This window comes from Lepidochelys kempii, chromosome 2, assembly GCF_965140285.1.
Source record: "Lepidochelys kempii isolate rLepKem1 chromosome 2, rLepKem1.hap1, whole genome shotgun sequence".
NCBI lineage: Eukaryota > Metazoa > Chordata > Testudines > Cheloniidae > Lepidochelys > Lepidochelys kempii.
Genome location: NC_136381.1, coordinates 250,997,786 through 251,017,025, shown reverse-complemented (window position 1 = coordinate 251,017,025; position 19,240 = coordinate 250,997,786). Strand labels below are relative to the sequence as shown.

The following is a 19,240-nucleotide window of genomic DNA, read 5'->3' as shown; positions in this document are numbered from 1 at the left end:
CCCACCTTCAGTGGAGGGAATGGGACTAGAAGACTTCTTAAGGTCCCTTCTAGTCGTATAATTCTAATGTTCTGGATTTCTCTTACTTGTTTTGTATGTGTTCCATGTTCCACCTCCATCAATGTTAATGGAAAGCACACGTATGCAATATTTAATACTGATATTTAAGTCCTAATCCTGCAAATGCAGGTGTGCTTAACGATAAGCATGTAAGTAGTTTCAATTTGAATGAATGGGATTACTCACAGTAAAGTTAAGCGTGAGCATAACTGGGGCCTTAGAAGTGGCAAGATCTGACACATGGAACCATCTGACCTCTTTCCTTTCAGGAGAATGCCTCTCTTCTTATTATATGAACATTGAAATAGAAATATCTGTCAAAATATGATTTGATGCATTTAGAATTCCAAGCCTTTCTGTGGAATCAAAAACAGGAGTTTTTCAAACACTTAAGTAGTTGATTATATTGTACTAAATTCTGAGTTGGCTATTCTAAAACAGTAGAGTCAAAAACTACATTTCCTGACCTTTAATTTACACTGATACTTGTGTCTGGTACATTATTAGAAGGAAACTCCCATTTTTATGTATTTTTTAAAAAAATATAAACAAATTCAAAGGAATCTTTTTTGTTTATTGTGCTTTTCATTTTAAAGAATCCAATACATTTTGTTGGGGTAACTCCAGTCCCAGCTAATTTAATGCAGTCTTCTTTAAGCTTCTTTTAAATTTTTTTATTAACACATCCTTTTACTTCACATGGAAGATTTCTTTCTAGATTTTGTAACTGGGGGGGGGCGGCTAATGGAATCTCAGAACTTTAATGACTCATCTAGCCTGCATCGAATTTTACAAGGGCAAGATGATGAAAGAATTCCTGTGTAATCAAACAATTCTCCTAATAGCATTTTCTTTCAGACTTATTCCAACCTGCAGGACCTTCCTTTGCAAACTGGATATTAAAAGGTCCTTTGTTTAGTATCTAGAGACAAAGCTCTTTGGAAGGTCCATTAAGTTCTTTGTTGCTTTTGACACCTGCCCATGAAGACTGTGGTTCAGCAAGAAATACCTTGAAAGCACTGTCTCTGCATTTCTTCTACTTGTTTTTCAAGTGCTATAATTTTAAGTGGCAAAGTGTATTCCTACTTGTGGTAGCTTTGGTAACTTGCTTTAGGCTAGTTCTTCTGTAAAAGTATAACGCGTCCTTCCATTTGTTTATTACATATATTTGGGTCGGGTTACTAAGTCATTTCAAATATTTGTACCCAGATTTGGGAGTAGGAGGGATGTGATCGGGGTGATATTTGTGGGTGCAGTAGGGTATTGTAAAGGTACTGTTTGACTTGATATTTCTGACTGGTTATTTTCTGGTTTGGGGGAGCTGCTGATGTGTCCTTTATATTTTTTAAATTGTCAGAGGTGCCTAGTGCCCAGGATAAGTGTTTTCCCCAGCTTCCTTGTTTTGTTATATAAATATATTGAAATATCGATTTTTGTGTTTACCTCTACTCTTATCCTCTTGGACCATCTGATATTGAAATGGCCTTACCTCTTTTGACAAAAATTAAGCAATTTTAAATAAATATGTATGAATATATAAAATACTTTGGTGAGAAGATTGGAGTTATACAATTTCAAGACTAAATATAATTGATTTTTTTTTATATTAGATTAGTATCTGGTGTCTGTGAAAAATGTGTTTGGTGCGGGGCAGGGTGGGAGAAGAAGAAATGGGGAATGTTGTTAAAAAAAACAATTTTTCTAATCTAAAATTGAAGCTGTCAGCCTGAAATGTATACTCAGTCTTAGAATATGGGACCGGTGATATGATGCTTCATGTAAAAATGTTTAAAAATCTTATACATTTTGTATATATTCTAAGTGCTCAGATACCTTGATAAGCACAGTATAAATACTTAAAATTAGCTCTTATTTTTAATAAATGATCTTACAGAAGGAAATTATTTTGTGCTGATGTGATTACTTTTAGCCTTCCTGAGTTAGCATATAATTTTTTTATATGTTAGAGATATTCTGTGATCTGCAGAAGGGGAACCACTTTTCAGTAAACTAATTCTGGTGGTGACTTATGGCCAGATCTCAATTGCTAATCTCGTCTTCTAAAGTATTTAGCAATAAGAACAATGTAGTGTTATTTAGGGGGAAAAATAATTTAACCTGACACACTATTACAGGACTTCTTTAGAAATTTGCTTTGAAGAATTGCCTTTCCTTTGCATGGTTTCATTTAGTGACTAGTTCATATTGAATAGAACTGTTTCTGTCATCTAGGTCATCACTAATTTAGTGAAAATGTTGAAATCTAGAGACACAAGGAGAAATTTCTGTCCACCAAATCACTGGCTGTCAGAGCAAGAAAACATTAAAGCAGATAAGGTAACAATAATGTTTCTTCACACAACATTTTAGATGTTTACCTTGAGTTTCCCCATCTTGTCTGTATTTTATCAAATATATTTAAACTTCCAAATACAAGGAATCAGATTTTCTTGGAAGAAAGAAATGACCTGCAGTATGTACACTAGTAACAGCTAGTGCAAGACTAAATTATATGATGTTTTAATACATAGTCAGATATTTGTTATGAGGTATGAGAATTACTTTTCAAGTGTGGCATCAATATTGCACAGGAATTAACTTAGTTTAAAATCTAGACATATGTTGCTGTTCTCTGAAACATCTCTCGTTAGTCTTGCAGCTAATCAGAAGATGTTACATGTAGTCGTATTACCAATTTGTAAAGTGGACCCTACTTACAGTGACCCTGGATGTAGTAATGTTCTATTTATAGTGAAAGGAGAATGCAAGTCCCAAATTGTCTCGATATATTAGAATGGGCAAATTACAATTTGGGTCATAGTGAGCCTTTTCTCACTATAAGGAATATACATTATGGTAAGAATTACTTCACTGAAAGAGGATTTCTCTGAATTGTAGTGGAAGCAGTCAAGTTTTGCTTTTGAAATAAAAATGTTCTTATGTTCTCAACCTAGAAGAGAACATAAGAATGGCCATACTGGGTCAGACCAAAGGTCCATTTAGCCCAGTATCCTCTCTTCCGGCAGTGGACGGTGCCACGTGCCCCAGAGGGAATGAACAGAACAGGCAATCATCAAGTGATCCATCCCCTGTTGCCCATTCCCAGCTTCTGGTAAACAGAGGCTAGGTACACCATCCCTGCCCATCCTGGCTAATAGCCATTGATGGACCTATACTCCAGGAACTTATCTTGTTCTTTTTTGAATCCTGTTATAGTCTTGCCCTCTACAACATCCTCTGGCAAGGAGTTCCACAGGTTGACTGTTTGTTGTGTGAAAAGAGAGAGACTTTATTTCCTTTAAAGTTAAAGCAAAATCATGCCTGTTGTTTCTGAAGAGTGTGTGTATGTGTGTTAGAGATGGAATACTAATATACCAGTCAAAAATTTGCTCAAGCATAACTGGAACAGTTGAAGGCTTGGATCTAAGAAACAAGCCAAATTTGAAGTAAACTGGTCCAGCAGTTTTCACTGTATAACTCTTAGCAGCTAGTAGTGTTGCGCGTGCACAATAAAAAATTCTGTTTATTTTATGTGATCTACACATTTGAAACTTCCCAAAGTTTGAGATAATCTAAATTTCTGGAATGGTCCAGGTCTTCATGCATGCATGCTTGCTTGCTTTTTATTTATTTTATTTTATTTTATTTTATTTTATTTTATTTATTTAAGATCTTGTGCCTGGATATTTCACAGAAATGCTGAAAGGAATGAGTTTTCATTTGACACTTAAAAAAACAAACTATAACTGAAGAATGTGTGTTAAGTACTGTAATTTACTGTATGTGATATACAGTAATTGGTAGTGTGAATTATACTGTATATTGTATTTCACCAGTGTTTTACAACCATACTTTAAGTCATAACCACGATGAGGCAGAGTTAAGGCTTACCTTTCTCCCATCACGTTCTGATTTTTGAGTTCTTGATTTTTCTATCTTAACATTGCATTCACTCTAGTTTTAGCTGAATATCATTTTAATAACAATTTAGATTTTCCAACACAACTGCTTGGACTCATCAGCGTACTATTTAAGTATGTATTTATTTGCATCTTTAATAGGAAATGTTTAACTACAAGGTTTATTAATTTACTAGGTTACACAGCTTTATGTGCCATCAGCCAGACACGTTTGGAGAGTCAGAAGGATGGGAAGAATAGGACCACTGCAGTCTACTTTGGATGGTAAGATACTGTGTCTACAACACTTTTGCCTTAGGAACGAGAGCAATCTCAATTTGTCTCTCATAGGTGGTGGTTATACCAAGGAAATGTAGGTTTTCAAAATTCAGTTGAATAGTTCATGCTAACCATAATGGTTCCTAATAGCAATGTAGTCTCTAAGTTGTAATTTGTTCTCAGTACCCTCATTTATTTAAAATGCGACTGACTGTGATGTAGAGTTAGAGTAGTTTCATATTTTTTAAAAATACCTATAATTGTAACATTTCTTCCTGATTGGAAGAAGCAGCTTCCCTTAAGCCTTCTGCTGCCATTCCTACTTATATCAATGATACGGTGAAGAAATGATTAGGCTTGGGGTGTGTGTGTGTGTACATAATATAAATATAATACATATAAAATTGGACTATTGTATAATATATAAAAGCATCTCATTGTACTCTTATTTTCTATGATGGAAAATTCATGTTTTAAAAAGCTACCCATTAATATATAAATATAACAAATGAGCTTTATTTGCCATAATATGTAAATGTGAGGGAGAAACTTCACTGCACAATCAGCTGCTTTTCAAACCTGTGTATCTTCACTCCACTTCTTTTAGGATATAATTTTGCTTAAGTGAATATTTGAGAAAGGAATGGAAGATAGGGTCCTTAAACTTGAGGGAAGTTGGGAAGATTGGGCACGAGAGGAGGACAGAGCAGGAGAAGTGGAGAATGGCTGTTAGCTTCTTCCTCCCTGCATCGCAGTCTCGTCACTTCAGCCTATCAGCACAGAAGAGAGAATATACACAGTAAAAACTGTGGAAAGCACTCTAATGATACCATGAGTGTCCATTAGTTCCTCCTGCAGAACCTGCTGAGGCTGCTGCTTGTGTCTGCTCCTGCCAGCTTGAATTTATCAGACCCTTGGGATTTCTTTCTTTCCCAAGTTCATGTAGCTAGGGAAAGTGGGAGAAAGGGTGCACAACACATAATGTCCTCAGAGGGAATAAGAATCATATCTCTGCAGTTCTGGGTTTGGGAAATTCTGTGGGAGGGAGGTATGACCTCAGCGTAACACTGTGGAATACAGACTGTCATTTCTGTTTAGTTGTCTGCCTCAAGAGTCATCCATGTTGTACAGGAAGTGCCAGATATGCCTCCAGGTGTTAACCTGGGTCCTGAGAAAGGTAGGGGGCACCTCCAACTCCTTGAGGGCCTCCCACCCCCAGGGAAACTCTTGTAAATCCAACAAAAGGACGTTTGAAGTGCTTCAGAGTGGATAAACCTTCAAAGCAGAAGCTCAAGTTGGCCAAGAATATCAAGTGCCAGGACTCATTGCTAGCACTGCCTGAGTTGGCAAAAACTTAGTTTTTCCCATGCCTTCAGTAAGCCCAGGAGGCTGCTTCATGTATAGACAACATCACCACTGAAGCCTAGGGTTCTGCCAAGTGTATTCTGCTCCAGGCATTTGGGTCACTAATGCTTCATTTTGGTGATATTGAGCTGTGGCTCACTGGACAGGGCAGAACTTCCAGGTGAGAGACCAAGGGAGGAGGTTTCAAGACAGCCTCGACTCATGCACCCTGTTCAAAGTTTCTAACTTCATATACCTCCTTATTGAGACCTTGAGATATTCCCCTCCTGAATTCATGCAGTCGAAGGAGAGGAAGACTTCAGCATCAGGATATATTTGGCAATCGGCCCAGATTGCTCCTGGCCTTCTGTGGGTATGTCTACACTGTAATATAAGCCCAAGTGGGGTTAATGGGACTCAAGTCAGCTGACCCTGGGTTAGAGAACACACAGGGCTTGAGCATCTACACTGATTGTTAACCCTAGATTAGGAATTTTCTAACCCAGGCTTGAACCTGGGGCTCTGGCATCCACACTGCAGTACACAGACCCTAGTCAAACCAACCATATCCCAGACTCCTTAGCCCCCACCAAAATGTGGTCACTCTCTAGCCCTTTGTGGTGCACTGTGGGAAAACTTGATGGTCCATCCTGACATTACAGGAAGTTTGAACAGCTCGCCAACACAGCCTGCTGAGCAGTCATTTTGATTAGTGCATTCCCAGCTACCGGAGGCAGCAACATGGAGGAGGAACCTTTAGAAGAACTTCTGTTGCTTGCATTTTCACTCCTGTGTCAGGAAATGGGCAGAGCTTCTGTAAGAAACAGGCGGACATTTCGGCAGCATTTTATGACCCACCAAAGGCACCTGACATAGTTTATGATGGAGGTGAAGAAGTACCCAGGAATGGCAGACTTGAATTGGCTGATTCTGCTCATTAACGCTTGGTATAGCTGCTGATGCCCCATATGTAGACAGGTTTCAGAGTAACAGCCGAGTTAGTCTGTATTTGCAAAAAGAAAAGGAGTACTTGTGGCACCTTAGAGACTAACCAATTTATTTGAGCATAAGCTTTCATGAGCTACAGCTCACTTCATCGGATGCATTTATTTATGCTCAAATAAATTGGTTAGTCTCTAAGGTGCAACAAGTACTCCTTTTCTTTTTGCATATGTAGACAGGTGCTTCTGGACCAGAGCCACAAGCACAGACTGGTGGGATCACATGGTCATTCAGACTTTGGATGACCAGCAGTGGGTCAGAACTTTCACTTGAAGACAGCTATGTTTCTGGAGTTTTATGAGCAGCTAACCCCAACTCTCCAGCATAAAGACACATGGATGAGGCCACCCTTCCTAGGCCAGAAGCAGGTTGCTGTAGCCGTCTGAAAGCTGGCTACCCCACACTGCTACAGGTCCATTGCCAACCGGTTTGGTGTTGGAAAATCAACTCTGGGTAAAGTGGTGGCGGAGGTTTCTGAGGCAATCAGTCACATGGTTTGACCCAAAGTCGGGGGCATAAAATATTCCTGAAGTAATTTCTGGCTTTCAGAGAATGGGGTTTCCAAACTGTGCTGTATTGCCTAATTCTTTAAGTGGTTACTGATTCTATTAATATTTTCCAGTTAATACTAATTTAAAGAGCTGGGGTTGATGAGTTCTAGTCCCAGAATCAGGCACAACAGAATTCAGGTTATCAAGTTCAATATCTGGTTGGGAACCCTGAAGTGTACAGAGATGACACTCTCACCAAGCGCAAAGCAAAGCTTTAAGCAATTTTATTAGTACAATAAATAGAGAGACAAATGCTCTAAACCACATAAAAATAATATAGCAGTAATATAATGTTAAAGGTAATCTCTTGTACCATTCCTCGCATATACTCACACCCTTTCTTGGGGATCTGGTGGTAAAAGACAAGTTGTCATCTACCCTGTCCTGCCAAATGAGTTTGATGGTCCAGATTCTACCCCTTACGTGATGGTCTGGCCTGTTATAGGGCCTGACGGTTGCCATGAATATTCATATAAATGCCCAGCCTCCTTTGTCCATATCCAACTTCCTCACCCTACTAATGTTGCAGTGTCTTCGTTCTATAGCTTCTTTTATTAATGATTTCAACTTATCATACATGTCAGTTTGTTGCCATGGCAAGTTCATTGTTTAGCATCTGCTAGTGTTTCTATAGTAAAACATCCAAGCCTAGTATGAGTTCAGTGTTCCTGCGGTTACCATATATTGTTTTGTACAAACTCCCCCTTAATCACAATGTTCCCAGATCCCCAGAATTAATGGCCACTGTTGAGCCACTAAATTATGCTACGGCTCATAAGCCTCAAAGCCTTATGCAAATTGCTTAAGCTAATAGGATAGGCCTGTAGGTTTCTTGTATTACTGCTAAATAAAATGCAAAGCTAGCTCTATGGACTATAGCTGGGACCATTGATGGGACTCATGTGCCCATAGATTACCCTCCTCAAGGAGCACATGAGTACATAAACTGCAAAGGATACTACTACATTCATATAAAGGCCCTTGTGGACCACAGAGTGTGATTTATGAACGCCTGTGTGGGTTGCACTGGGAAAGTTCATGATGCCAACGTTTTTTGCTGATCAGGAGTCTACATTTATGGACAGGCTGGGACACTATTCCCACCAAATGACATTGTCATAAACGGAGTTACTGTCCCCACCATTATTCTGGGGAGCTGCATATTTGCTTTTGCTTTGACTTCTGAAACTACGCTGATTTCAGAGGCCCTTGGCAAAAGGTGGTTTAATTATACTCTCAGCATGTGCAAAATTGTTGCTGAAAATGCTTTTGACAGATTGAAATCCCATTGGAAATGTTGACAGACCCATTTGGATTCCAGTGTCGTCAGTACTGTCCGCATTACTATGCTCTTCACAATCTTTGTGAAGCCAGAAGTGCACCATTTCCCCCCGAATGGAATCTCTGACCGTGAGGGGCCACCAAATTGCTACCCTCAATGGAGTTGGATGCACTCAGGCAACAGAAGTCATGGGTGCTTTGTGCTCCCATATTATGGACTTGCGTGGCCCAATGGAAGAGAAGGACTAGTACCTTTATGAACTTGCTTGTTTGTGGCAGCAGTATGGGGACTCATTGATTGTGGGGAGAGTACTAATGAATGACATGATCACTTATGAAATGGGGGGGAGGGGAATTCTTCACGGTATGGAATGATGTAAGAGAGTGATTGAAATGTGAATTGCTATAGATAACTGTATTGAGGATAGTATTGTCATGCTCATTCCTAATTGTTCATGATAATCTGTTTACCTTTATTATTTTGATTACATGATGTGAAGCAGTGATAGCAGTAAACCATCTTGATGAAATAAACTTTATTTATAAACATGTATTAGAAAAGTACAACCTTCACCCATTTCCGGGGAGGCCAGCTTTCAATACCACACCAAAACATCAGTAACAACAGAATCTGACAGGAAAAAAACATAAAAACAAAGTACATGAACAAGTGTGAACAGTAAAAAGAATGAGGAGTACTTGTGGCACCTTAGAGACTAACAAATTTATTTGAGTATAAGCTTTCTTGGGCTAAAACCCACTTCATTGGATGCATGCAGTGGAAAATACAGTAGGAAGATATAGATAGATAGATATATGTATATACACACACACAGAGAACATGAAAAAATGGGTGTTGCCATACCAACTATAATGAGAGTAATCAGTTAAGGTGAGCTATTATCAGCAGGAGAAAAAATACCTTTTGTGGTGATAATCAGGATGGCCCATATCCAACAGTTGACAAGAAGGTGTGAGTAACAGCAGGGGGAAAAATAAGAATGGGGAAATAGTTTTATTTTGTGTAATGACCCATCCACTCCCAGTCTTTATTCAAGCCTAATTTAATGGTGTCCAGTTTGCAAATTAATTCCAATTCAGCAGTTTCTCAATGGAGTCTGTTTTTGAAGTTTTGTTGTTGTAGTATTGCGACTTTTAGGTCTGTAATCGAGTGACCAGGGAGATTGAAGTGTTCTCTGACTGGTTTTTGAATGTTATAATTCTTGACATCTGATTTGTGTTCATTTATTCTTTTACGTAGAGTCTGTCCAGTTTGGCCAGTGTACATGGCAGAGGGGCATTGCTGGCACATGATGGCAGAAACTGCTGAATTGGAATTAATTTGCAAACTGGACACCATTAAATTAGGCTTGAATAAAGACTGGGAGTGGATGGGTCATTACACAAAGTAAAACTATTTCCCTATGCTTATTTTTTCCCCTTGCTGTTACTCACACCTTCTTGTCAACTGTTGGAAGTGGGCCATCCTGATTATCACTACAAAAGGTTTATTTTCTCCTGCTGATAATAGCTCACCTTAACTGATTACCCTAGTTATAGTTGGTATGGCAACACCCATTTTTTCATGTTCTCTGTGTGTGTGTGTGTGTGTATGTGTATGTGTATGTATATATATCTTCCTTCTGTATTTTCCACTGCATGCATCCGATGAAGTGGGTTTTAGCCTATGAAAGCTTATGCTCAAATAAATTGGTTAGTCTCTAAGGTGCCACAAGTACTCCTCGTTCTTTTTGCTGATACAGACTAATACGGCTACCACTCTGAAGTGTGAACAGTGAAACCAAGTACAAGACACAAACCCCCTACTGTGTCATGTCCTCTGGCCACCTGTTCTCCTTTTCCTTCTTTCCCCCTTTGCTGTGCATGCGGAACTGTGGGAGGGAGTTGGAGGCATCCACAATGGAAGGGGGTCAATATGGAGGGCTGCATGGGCAAGGTTGCCCGGCCCAGCTACTCATGGGGCCTGATTGCCTGGACCACCCCGCCATTGAGGCTTCCCAGCTGCTTCTAGACCATAGCACGGGTACCACACCAGGACTTAGATTGTGGTGTGTGTGATGCAGCAGGAGCTGCTGCTCTTGCAGTCGTTAGTGAAATGAGTCACTCAGACAGCTTTTTCTGCTGAGCTCTGTCCTATCTTAGCTGCCATTCCTGTTCCAGGATCTATGAAGCAGGCACTTGATCCCATGCTAAAACTCAGTCCTCTGTCCTGCAGCCAGCCTGAGCCTTTTCTCTTGCCTCTCGGCAGGCCTTTCCTCTAACCACAAATCCCTCTGTCTTTGGTACTGGCCCTGCTTGTTGGCCCTGTCTAGCACTTCAACCATAGGATCGTCACCAAATGTTCCTTCTTCTTTGAGTCATTGCACATGGCCATTCCAATGTAGGTATGTGCACACCCCAAGCACAGTTGCCGGAAACTTTTCCTTCAGTGGTGTCCGTTGGTCGGCTCTGGTGCCTCCTGGTGCCGCACGCTCATAGCACTGGTATAAAGGGGCCAGCTGACCCCACCTCCCCTCAGTTCCTTCTTACTGCTTGTGACTGTCTCTGGAACTTCCTCTTGCTCTTGCAAGTTCTCTGTGGACTGTATTGCTGTTTATATATAATTTTCAGAGTTTGTCATTCCTATTTTGTTAGTTGTTAGCTGTTAGTTATTCTCTTCAGATTAGCGGAGTTTCCTCTGCTCCCAGTACTGAGCCATGCCTCGGTCGCCAGGCTCCAAGCCTTGTTGCAACAAGGCTAAGCCCCTGAGTAACCCGCACTCCTGTTGCCTGAAGTATTTGGGGAAAGCTCACCTAGGGGATTGCTGCAAAATTTGCAGAGATATCAAACCCCATACCAAAAAGTACTGGGAAGCTAGGCTGAAGTCCTTGTTGATGGAGGCACTGCCGTGACTTTCCTCGGAGCCGTGCAGGTTGGACTTGGCACTGAGGCATCTGTGGGGAGCACTCCTGCCACCCTCCAGGAGTCTCGGCACCATTTGCTGTTGCTGATGCTGAGCAAGAGGGGATGTTCCCCAACCCCAAGGACAGCTAGGCATGGAGACCAATGCAGAGTGCGACCTAGGTCAGGCCACTCCCTGGTTCTGGCGTCCCAACAGTCAGTGCCATTGACTCTGGCCCTGACGCAGGCACTGTTAAGTCCAGTACCAGACAATCTGTCAGCACTGGAGGTCAGCATGGTGCCAGCACTATTGCAATGCTATCCACACCGGAGGCTTTCACTGCAGCCAGGGACCTTTTCTTACTATTGGTGCTGCCCTGACCAGCGGTACAAGGGTCGGTGCCAGCGGACAGAAGGGAGCATGTGGCCATCAGTTACTGTTCAGTACCAAGACCCACGGTGCCATTTAAAGGGAAGCCGGCCATGATGGCCCTGTCCTGGTCCTCCCCTCCTTGGCACTGATAGCCAGCACCAGTGGGATCCACTTTGGTGTGGTCGCAGGGTAGAGATTCCTCGTCATTGGAGTTAGATGTATTCCTCCTGTGCCAGAAGTCACCCCAGCACACCTCCTATCGGCCCTACCCAGTGGTGGACCCAAGCCAGGTGTTGCCTTTGAGTACTTGGCTCCCTGGCTGGTGCCTATGCAGTGGCCATTTTGGAACTCATGGACCGTTTTCTCTCCATTCAGAGACACCAGTCAAGGCATTCCTACTCAATGGCAGTCCCTGATCCAAACTCTGGTACAGAGTCTGGTGCCAAGTACCAGGAGCTGGTACCCCAGGACCCATCCAGTGTGGAAGATGAGGAGCGCCTTCAGCTGATGCTGGCCTCCTCCTTCTCCTCTTCTGATGAAGCTGTGTTGGGGATGGGCGCATCGCTTTCTGATGATGTCTTAAGATGCACCAGGAGCCGTTTAAAAGAGTATCTGAAAATTTGGGCATACAGGTGGAGGTGGTAGAGGACTCCTCCCATACTTTGGTCAACATCCTGACCACAATGGGCCGGTCAAGAGTTGCATTATCTCTCAAGGAGGCCATTATGGACCCAATAAAAAGGCAATCGCCGCTTCTTTCCCGCCACAGCCATGAGGACTGAAACAAAGTACTTTGTAGTAGCTCATGGGTATGAGTTCTTGTATATGCATCCTCCCCTACCCGGGATCCCTGCTTGTTGCGGTGGCCAATGAATGGGAACGACAGAGTTTGCAAGGGGCAACTTTCAAAGCAAAGAACTCAAAAAAGCTGGACCTTTTTGGTAGAAAGGTCTACTCAACTGTGGGGGGTGCAGCTCAAGATCGCTAACCAGCAGGCGCTCCTGAGCAGATCTGATTTCAACATGTGGGACTCCATGTCAGAGTTTAAGGACTTACTCCCGCAAGAGGCCAGACTGGAATTCTCCTCATCTGTAGAAGTGGGGAAATCTATAGCAAGAGCCTCATGAACAACTGCTAGACCAGGGAGTTCAGTGCCTCCTAAAGGGTGGGCACCATAGAAGAGGCTCCACAAAACCTATGGGACTAGGGGTTCTACTCCCATTATTTCCTAATCTCAAAAGTCAAGGGTGGTCTTAGACCTATTCTATACCTGCACCAGCTCAACAGCTACCTCAAAAAGCTAAAGTTCTGCATGGTCTCATTGGCTTCCATCATTCCCTCCCTGGATCTAGTGGGACTGGTATGCCGCCCTCATACACCGTCCTTAAGAGATGCTTACTTTCATATCACAATCTTCTGAGGACACTGGAGGTTCCTCACATTTGTTGTGGACCACATACACTACCAATTTGCAGTCCTCTCGTTCGGCCTGTCGGCAGCCATACAAGTATTTATGAAATGCATGGTGGTAGGGGTGGCCTTCCTGAGGAGGCAAGGGGTGAAAATTTACCCATATCTGGGCGACTTGCTGGTCAGAGCTCGGTCCAGAGCTCAGGTGGAGTCCAGCATTCTCCTTATTCGGTCGTCTTTCCAAACCTTAGACCTGCTAATAATGTTGAAAAGTCCATCTTCATCCCAATGCAGAGGATAGAGTTTATCAGAGAAGTGTTCATCTCTTCCCAGGCCAGGGCCTTCCTCCCAGAAGGTCATTTCCAGGCAATCACAGCCCTCCAGGGGCACCCGGTTGCCACAGTAAAATCTTGCCTAAGGCTGCAGGGCCACATGGCCTCATGTATTTATGTGGTCCAGCATGCAAGACTACACCTCAGGCCTCTCTAGACGTGGCTGGCCTCAGTATACACTCCAAACTGCCAACATCTGAACTCAGTTGTCATGGTTCCTCCCCTGGTTGTCACCTCTATTGACTGGTGGCTAGATCTGCTGGTGGTTTGCGCAGGTGTCCCATTTTCTTGGCTCCAACCATCGATTTCCCTGGTCTCTGACGTATTGGTGCTAGGCTGGGGAGTTCACCTGGAGCCCTTGAGGACCCGAGACCTTTAGTCTCATGAAGAACTCTCTCTGCACATCGACATCAGGAAGCTCAGGGCAGTCCGTCTGGTACGATGGGCATTCCTACCTCATCTTGTGGGCAAGACTGTCTTGTTTCTCACAGACAACACAGTGGCCATGTTCTATATCAGCAAACAGGGAGGAGCTCGTTGTCCCCCTCCCCTCCATCCCCATGTCAATAGGCAGTTTGGCTGTAGGAATTTTGCATAGCTTATTCAATTCATCTCAAGGCCTCCTTCCTGCCAAGAGCGCAGATTGGGCTGGTGGATTGCCTCAGCAGGTCTTTCTCTGATCACCACGAGTAGTCTCTTCGACCGGATTTAGTGAAGAACATTTTCCAGAAGTGGGGGTCTCCCCAGGTAGACCTGTTCGTGACAGGAAGTGTCATCAGCTCTGCTCCCTGCAGGACCACAGCTGGGGTTGCTAATGGACATCTTCCTACTTCCATGGAAGGGTCACCTATACTATGCATTCCCTCCTATTTCACTCATACACAAGGTCCTGCTACAGATCAAATAAGATTGAGTGCAGGTCATCCTGATAGCCTTGGCATGGCCCTCCCCCAGCATTGGTTCGCCACCCTGCTCGACCTCTCTGTGGCGACACCCAGACCCCTCTGCACTCAGACCTAATTTCTCTGGACCACAGTCATCTGCTTCACCCAAACCTTGGCTTCTCCACCTGATGGCCTGGAAGCTCCATGGCTGAATCTGGGAGAGCAAGCCTGTTTGAAGCAGGTTTGACAGATCCTGTTAGGTAATAGGAAACCCTCTAACAGGGCCACTTAACCTCACTAAGTGGAAGTGGTTCGCTCGCTGGGATGACCAGATAGAGGTCTTGCCGACAAGGTCATTGCTGCAGATCATTCTGGACTACCTACTACACCTGAAACAGCGGAGTTTGGCTATCTTGTTGATCAAGGTTCACCTTGCAGTGATACCGGCTTCCCCCCCTCAGGTTGATAATCTCACAAGATGTCCGTGTTTCTTTAAGGGCCTAGAGAGGATGTACCCCCAAGTATGAGAGCCCGTCCCTCCTTGGGATCTGTCTGGTCTTATCAAAGCTTATGGGCTCACCATTAGAGCTGCTAGTGTCATGTTCCACCTCTCCTGGAAAGTGGTCTTCTTAGTGGCCAGCATTTCTTCTAGGAGGGTTTCAGAGATCCGTGCCCTCACTTCGGAACTGCCATACACAGATTTCTTTAAAGATAAGGTGCTGTTGCATCCGCACCCCACATTTCTCCCAAAAGTGGTTTCCCAGTTCCATAGCAGTCATAGAATCATAGAATATCAGGGTTGGAAGGGACCCCAGAAGGTCATCTAGTCCAACCCCCTGCTCAAAGCAGGACCAATTCCCAGTTAAATCATCCCAGCCAGGGCTTTGTCAAGCCTGACCTTAAAAACCTCTAAGGAAGGAGATTCTACCACCTCCCTAGGTAACGCATTCCAGTGTTTCACCACCCTCTTAGTGAAAAAGTTTTTCCTAATATCCAATGTAAACCTCCCCCACTGCAACTTGATAGTCAAACTATCTTCTTGTCAGTTTTCTGTCCTCAGCTGCATGCAAACAGGAAAGAGCAGAAGCTTCACTTATTGGCTGTTAGATGTGTGCTAGCATTCTACATAAAAAGGAACAAACTGTTCCCGAAGTCCACCCAGCTATTTGAAGCGTTAGCAGACAGGATGAAAGGTCTTCCCGTGTCTGCTCAGAGAATTTCCTCTTGGATCATATCATGTATCCACACATGTTACGAACTAGTGGGTGTTCCACTCCCACCTATCCTAACTGCTCACTCCACAGGGGCACAGGCATTCTCAGCAGCATTTCTGGCACAAAAAGAAAAGGAGTACTTGTGGCACCTTAGAGACTAACAAATTTATTTGAGCATAAGCTTTTTGACTAACACGGCTGCTACTCTGCTACTCTGAAATCTGTCATTTCTGGCACAGGTTCCTATTCAGGACATTTGCAAAGCTGCAGTGCATACATTCTCTTCTCGTTATGCATCACCCAACAGGCCAAGGATGATGTCAGATTTGGTTGAGCTGTGTTGCAGTCAGCATGTCTGTGAACTCTGAGCCCACCACCTATTCAGCAACTTGAGAGTCACTTACATTGGAATGGACATGTGCAATCACTCAAAGAAGAAAAAATGGTTACTAACCTTTAACTGTTGTTCTCTGAGATGTTGCACATGTCCATGTTCAAGAACTGCCCTCCTACCCCGCCTATTGGAGTTGGCCAGAAAGAAGGAACTGAGGGTGCCTGGGGTCGACCGGTCCCTTTATACTGGCACTATGAGTGTGCAGCACCAGAGGGCTCCAGAGCCGAACTGACGGATACCATTGAGGGAATAATTTCCAGTGACTGTGCTTGGGGCACACACACACCTTCATTGGAATGGACACATACAACAAATCTTGAAGAACAACAGTTACAGAAGGTTAGTAACCAGTGGTTTTGGGGTTTTTTTTTTTTTGAACAGTCCATGAATGTGGAGGTACTGCAGCCAGTAGAGGTCAAGGGGCCTGGAACAGGACAAGAAGAAGAGGGTTATTGTCTCAAATAGCTCACTTGCAGGAGCACAGGAAAAAGCCTTGTGGAATTTCAAGGACATAAAATGATATTTTTACAAACTGAACTTCAATATATTGTGAGAGGGATGCTTCAGACCACAAAAGCTCCCTGGACACAGCTTGGTTAATGCCAGCAAAAGAATTTCAGGCATAAGTTAAAAATGCAAAGCTGCTTTTTTGATTTTAGAAAATTGAAAAACTACTTGGATTGGGGAGGGAATGCTGCCATCAGTGGCTTTGCTACAAAAGCTTTTTCTATCATTTCAGGCCTTTCGCATTTTGGAGGACATAACAGTTATTGTGGTGCCCAACTGGCAAAGGGAGATGTTACTCCAAGCTGCTAGTGCGAAACTTGCAGTTTATGTAACAGAAGTATTCAAATATATAGTGACTGAACAGCATATCTGTGAGTGGAGTGGGCTGGTCAGCTACCGAGGTGGCCTTGGAAAATGCACCATTCCCCAAAACATGACTACCTATCTGGAGTTCCTGCTACAGGAGAAGTTTGCAGCCATCAGTACCCAGGATTGGCTCAGAATTCATGAGGGAATGAACAGGATGCTGTGTTAGCTTCCAAATGGCTTAGCCTGCTATGACAGCATGCAAACAGGCAGAACTCTACAGCCTTCCTCCTCCCCGCCATCCTGCCACCCCAGCACATTTCTGGACAAAATTTCAAACCACAGTTTTATTTGGGACAAATGATTTTGTCCCTGTGGACTTCATGGACTACCTCTAACTGAAATGGACTAGATTTGGGAATGGAACACATTTCTACACACCCCACCCCCATACAGTTCATTGTTTCAAGGCAGCTTGTTAGACTGCTGAATGTTTACAGAGTGACATACTTGTACACATGGCAATGTTAAGTTATTTTTAAGAAACAGGAACGGCCTTAGCAAAGATCTGTGTCTTTCCAGTAAAAGTTCACTTTAAAGGTGTTTACTCTTTGCATTTCCTGGTCGCCATTTTGAACTGCGTCTGGGAGAGAAGGGGGACCCCCAAGGTACTGATATACAGTCTGCCATTAGCTGACGCATGCTGCTAACTGAGGCTTCTCATAACTTATTGGTTCGTAGAACAGAAATCCCTCCCATTACTGCATTAATAAACATTAAAATGGAGTCAGAAACTTACCGGGCTCAGGGGTGCCTTCTGTCCATTCTGGTCTGTTGCAGGCCCAGCAGCAGACTGTTCCTCAAGGGGTGCATCAAACCGCTCCTCCAAGCGTGGACCCAGAATGTGCTGCTGCTGCTCATGTTCCAAAGCCTGCTCTGGGACCAGTTTCAGCAACAGAGTGACTTCATGGTCCCCAATTGGTGCCTGCTGCTGGCTCCCATCAGTCTCCATGTTGGATTTAGGGGCCAGCAGGGTACCATCCCGGTCATCATGCACCACCGTTGGCTCTGTGCTTGGTGCAAACTCCTCATTAAATGGGCATGGTTTTAGCAAGTTGCCTGAGGTGCGGTTTTGGTCTCTGGTTTTCTGGTACTTGTTCTAGAGCTCCTTAATCTGTTCCCTACACTAGGCAGCTGCCAGTTTTTTTGTTATGTGCTAGTATGTGTGGTCATTCCTGGTAGTCTTTCTAAACTCCACAGCTTTGCTGGCTTTGCACCACAGATTTACCAAAATCAGGCTGTGTTCCCATGCCCACTTTCCAAAAGGCTTCTTATGGTCAGTCTCCATTACAAACACAGAGGACTCTCTGATGGTATGTTTGGTTATCAGAAGAAAATGGAAGTGTTAAGTGCTGACTCACTGAGCTGCAGCAGTACACCAAGGAGGGTGGTTCTGTTTTCAGCAGAGTAGATTCAAGATGCTTGGGATAGAGAGGAAAAAAGAAGTTGGCCCATGGGATTATAGGATGCTTTTTGGAGGACTCCCAGGATCCAAGTCGTGAGGGGCTCAGTCTACGCTGCAAAGCAATAATGCTGAAACCCTGGGTCAAGGTTTGACCCGAGCTCAGGCCCTGCAGCCCTAGAGCGTCTTGGGACCCTGGGTCAGTGTAATGTGTGTGTAGACGGAAGGAGTAAGTCTGACATTAAAGCCGACAGTATTGCGTTAGAAGCATTGCTCTCATTCTCTGCCAGAAGGTAGTGGTTCTTTCAGCACAGTTAGAGCGCTTTTTGTGCCAAAGCAAGCACTGTCTCCTGGGAGTCAACTCTCAGTACAGGAAGTTCAGGTCTGTAAACTGGCACATCCTGTTCCAGAAGCTCCAGCTTGGTCTGAGTCAGTTTTTTTCCAAAGCACTTGTGACCAGAAGCGTCAATATTGCTTTCAGCAAAACAGAGTTTCAAGACACAATTAATATGCTTTCGCATCTTAACTCCACTAAATAACTATCAGAAAATACAAAATGCAAAACTTAGGCTAAGCTCTGATAGAAATGACCAAGACAATATTGTACTATGAGTCGTTGTTGCTAGTTTTATACAGTGTTTACGATGCCATTGGTAACTTTGTTTGTGACCCTCCATCCACCACCACCACATTCGTCCACATTGCCGAGAGAATTTATAGCTGCCTGTTTGAGACAGACTGAATATCAGGATGATGTGGACTACCCCCTCCCCTTTGCAAGTGACCTGTCCAGGTCCAGGATAAAGCACATTTGTGTGAGGAAACCCATGCTGCAGTTGCCTGTGCTGTCGTCCGTTTTTAGCTAAATAAAGTGCTGCAGCCTCCCGGGTTGTCAGTCTGGCACCCTTCATGACCACAAAATTCACTGACAAGAAGAAAGGTAGGATCAGCGTGACTGTGTGAAAACAAGCATAGAACAATATATGTATGATCTGTTTAATCCCACTTGACTCCATATGGGATTAAGTCAATTAGTGTGAA

At 43.5% G+C, this 19,240-nt stretch overlaps 1 protein-coding gene across 3 annotated transcripts in view; it reads left to right on the top strand.

Moving 5' to 3' along the window:
• Positions 1-19,240, top strand: part of UBE3C (ubiquitin protein ligase E3C) — a 168,627-nt gene that overhangs the window by 79,507 nt on the left and 69,880 nt on the right. For all 3 annotated transcript variants that reach the window (XM_073334553.2, XM_073334552.2, XM_073334554.2), the window contains exons 14-15: positions 2,293-2,397; positions 4,157-4,244. In XM_073334553.2, the coding sequence (XP_073190654.2) occupies positions 2,293-2,397; positions 4,157-4,244 (193 nt within the window). The remainder of the gene's footprint in view (positions 1-2,292; positions 2,398-4,156; positions 4,245-19,240) is intronic.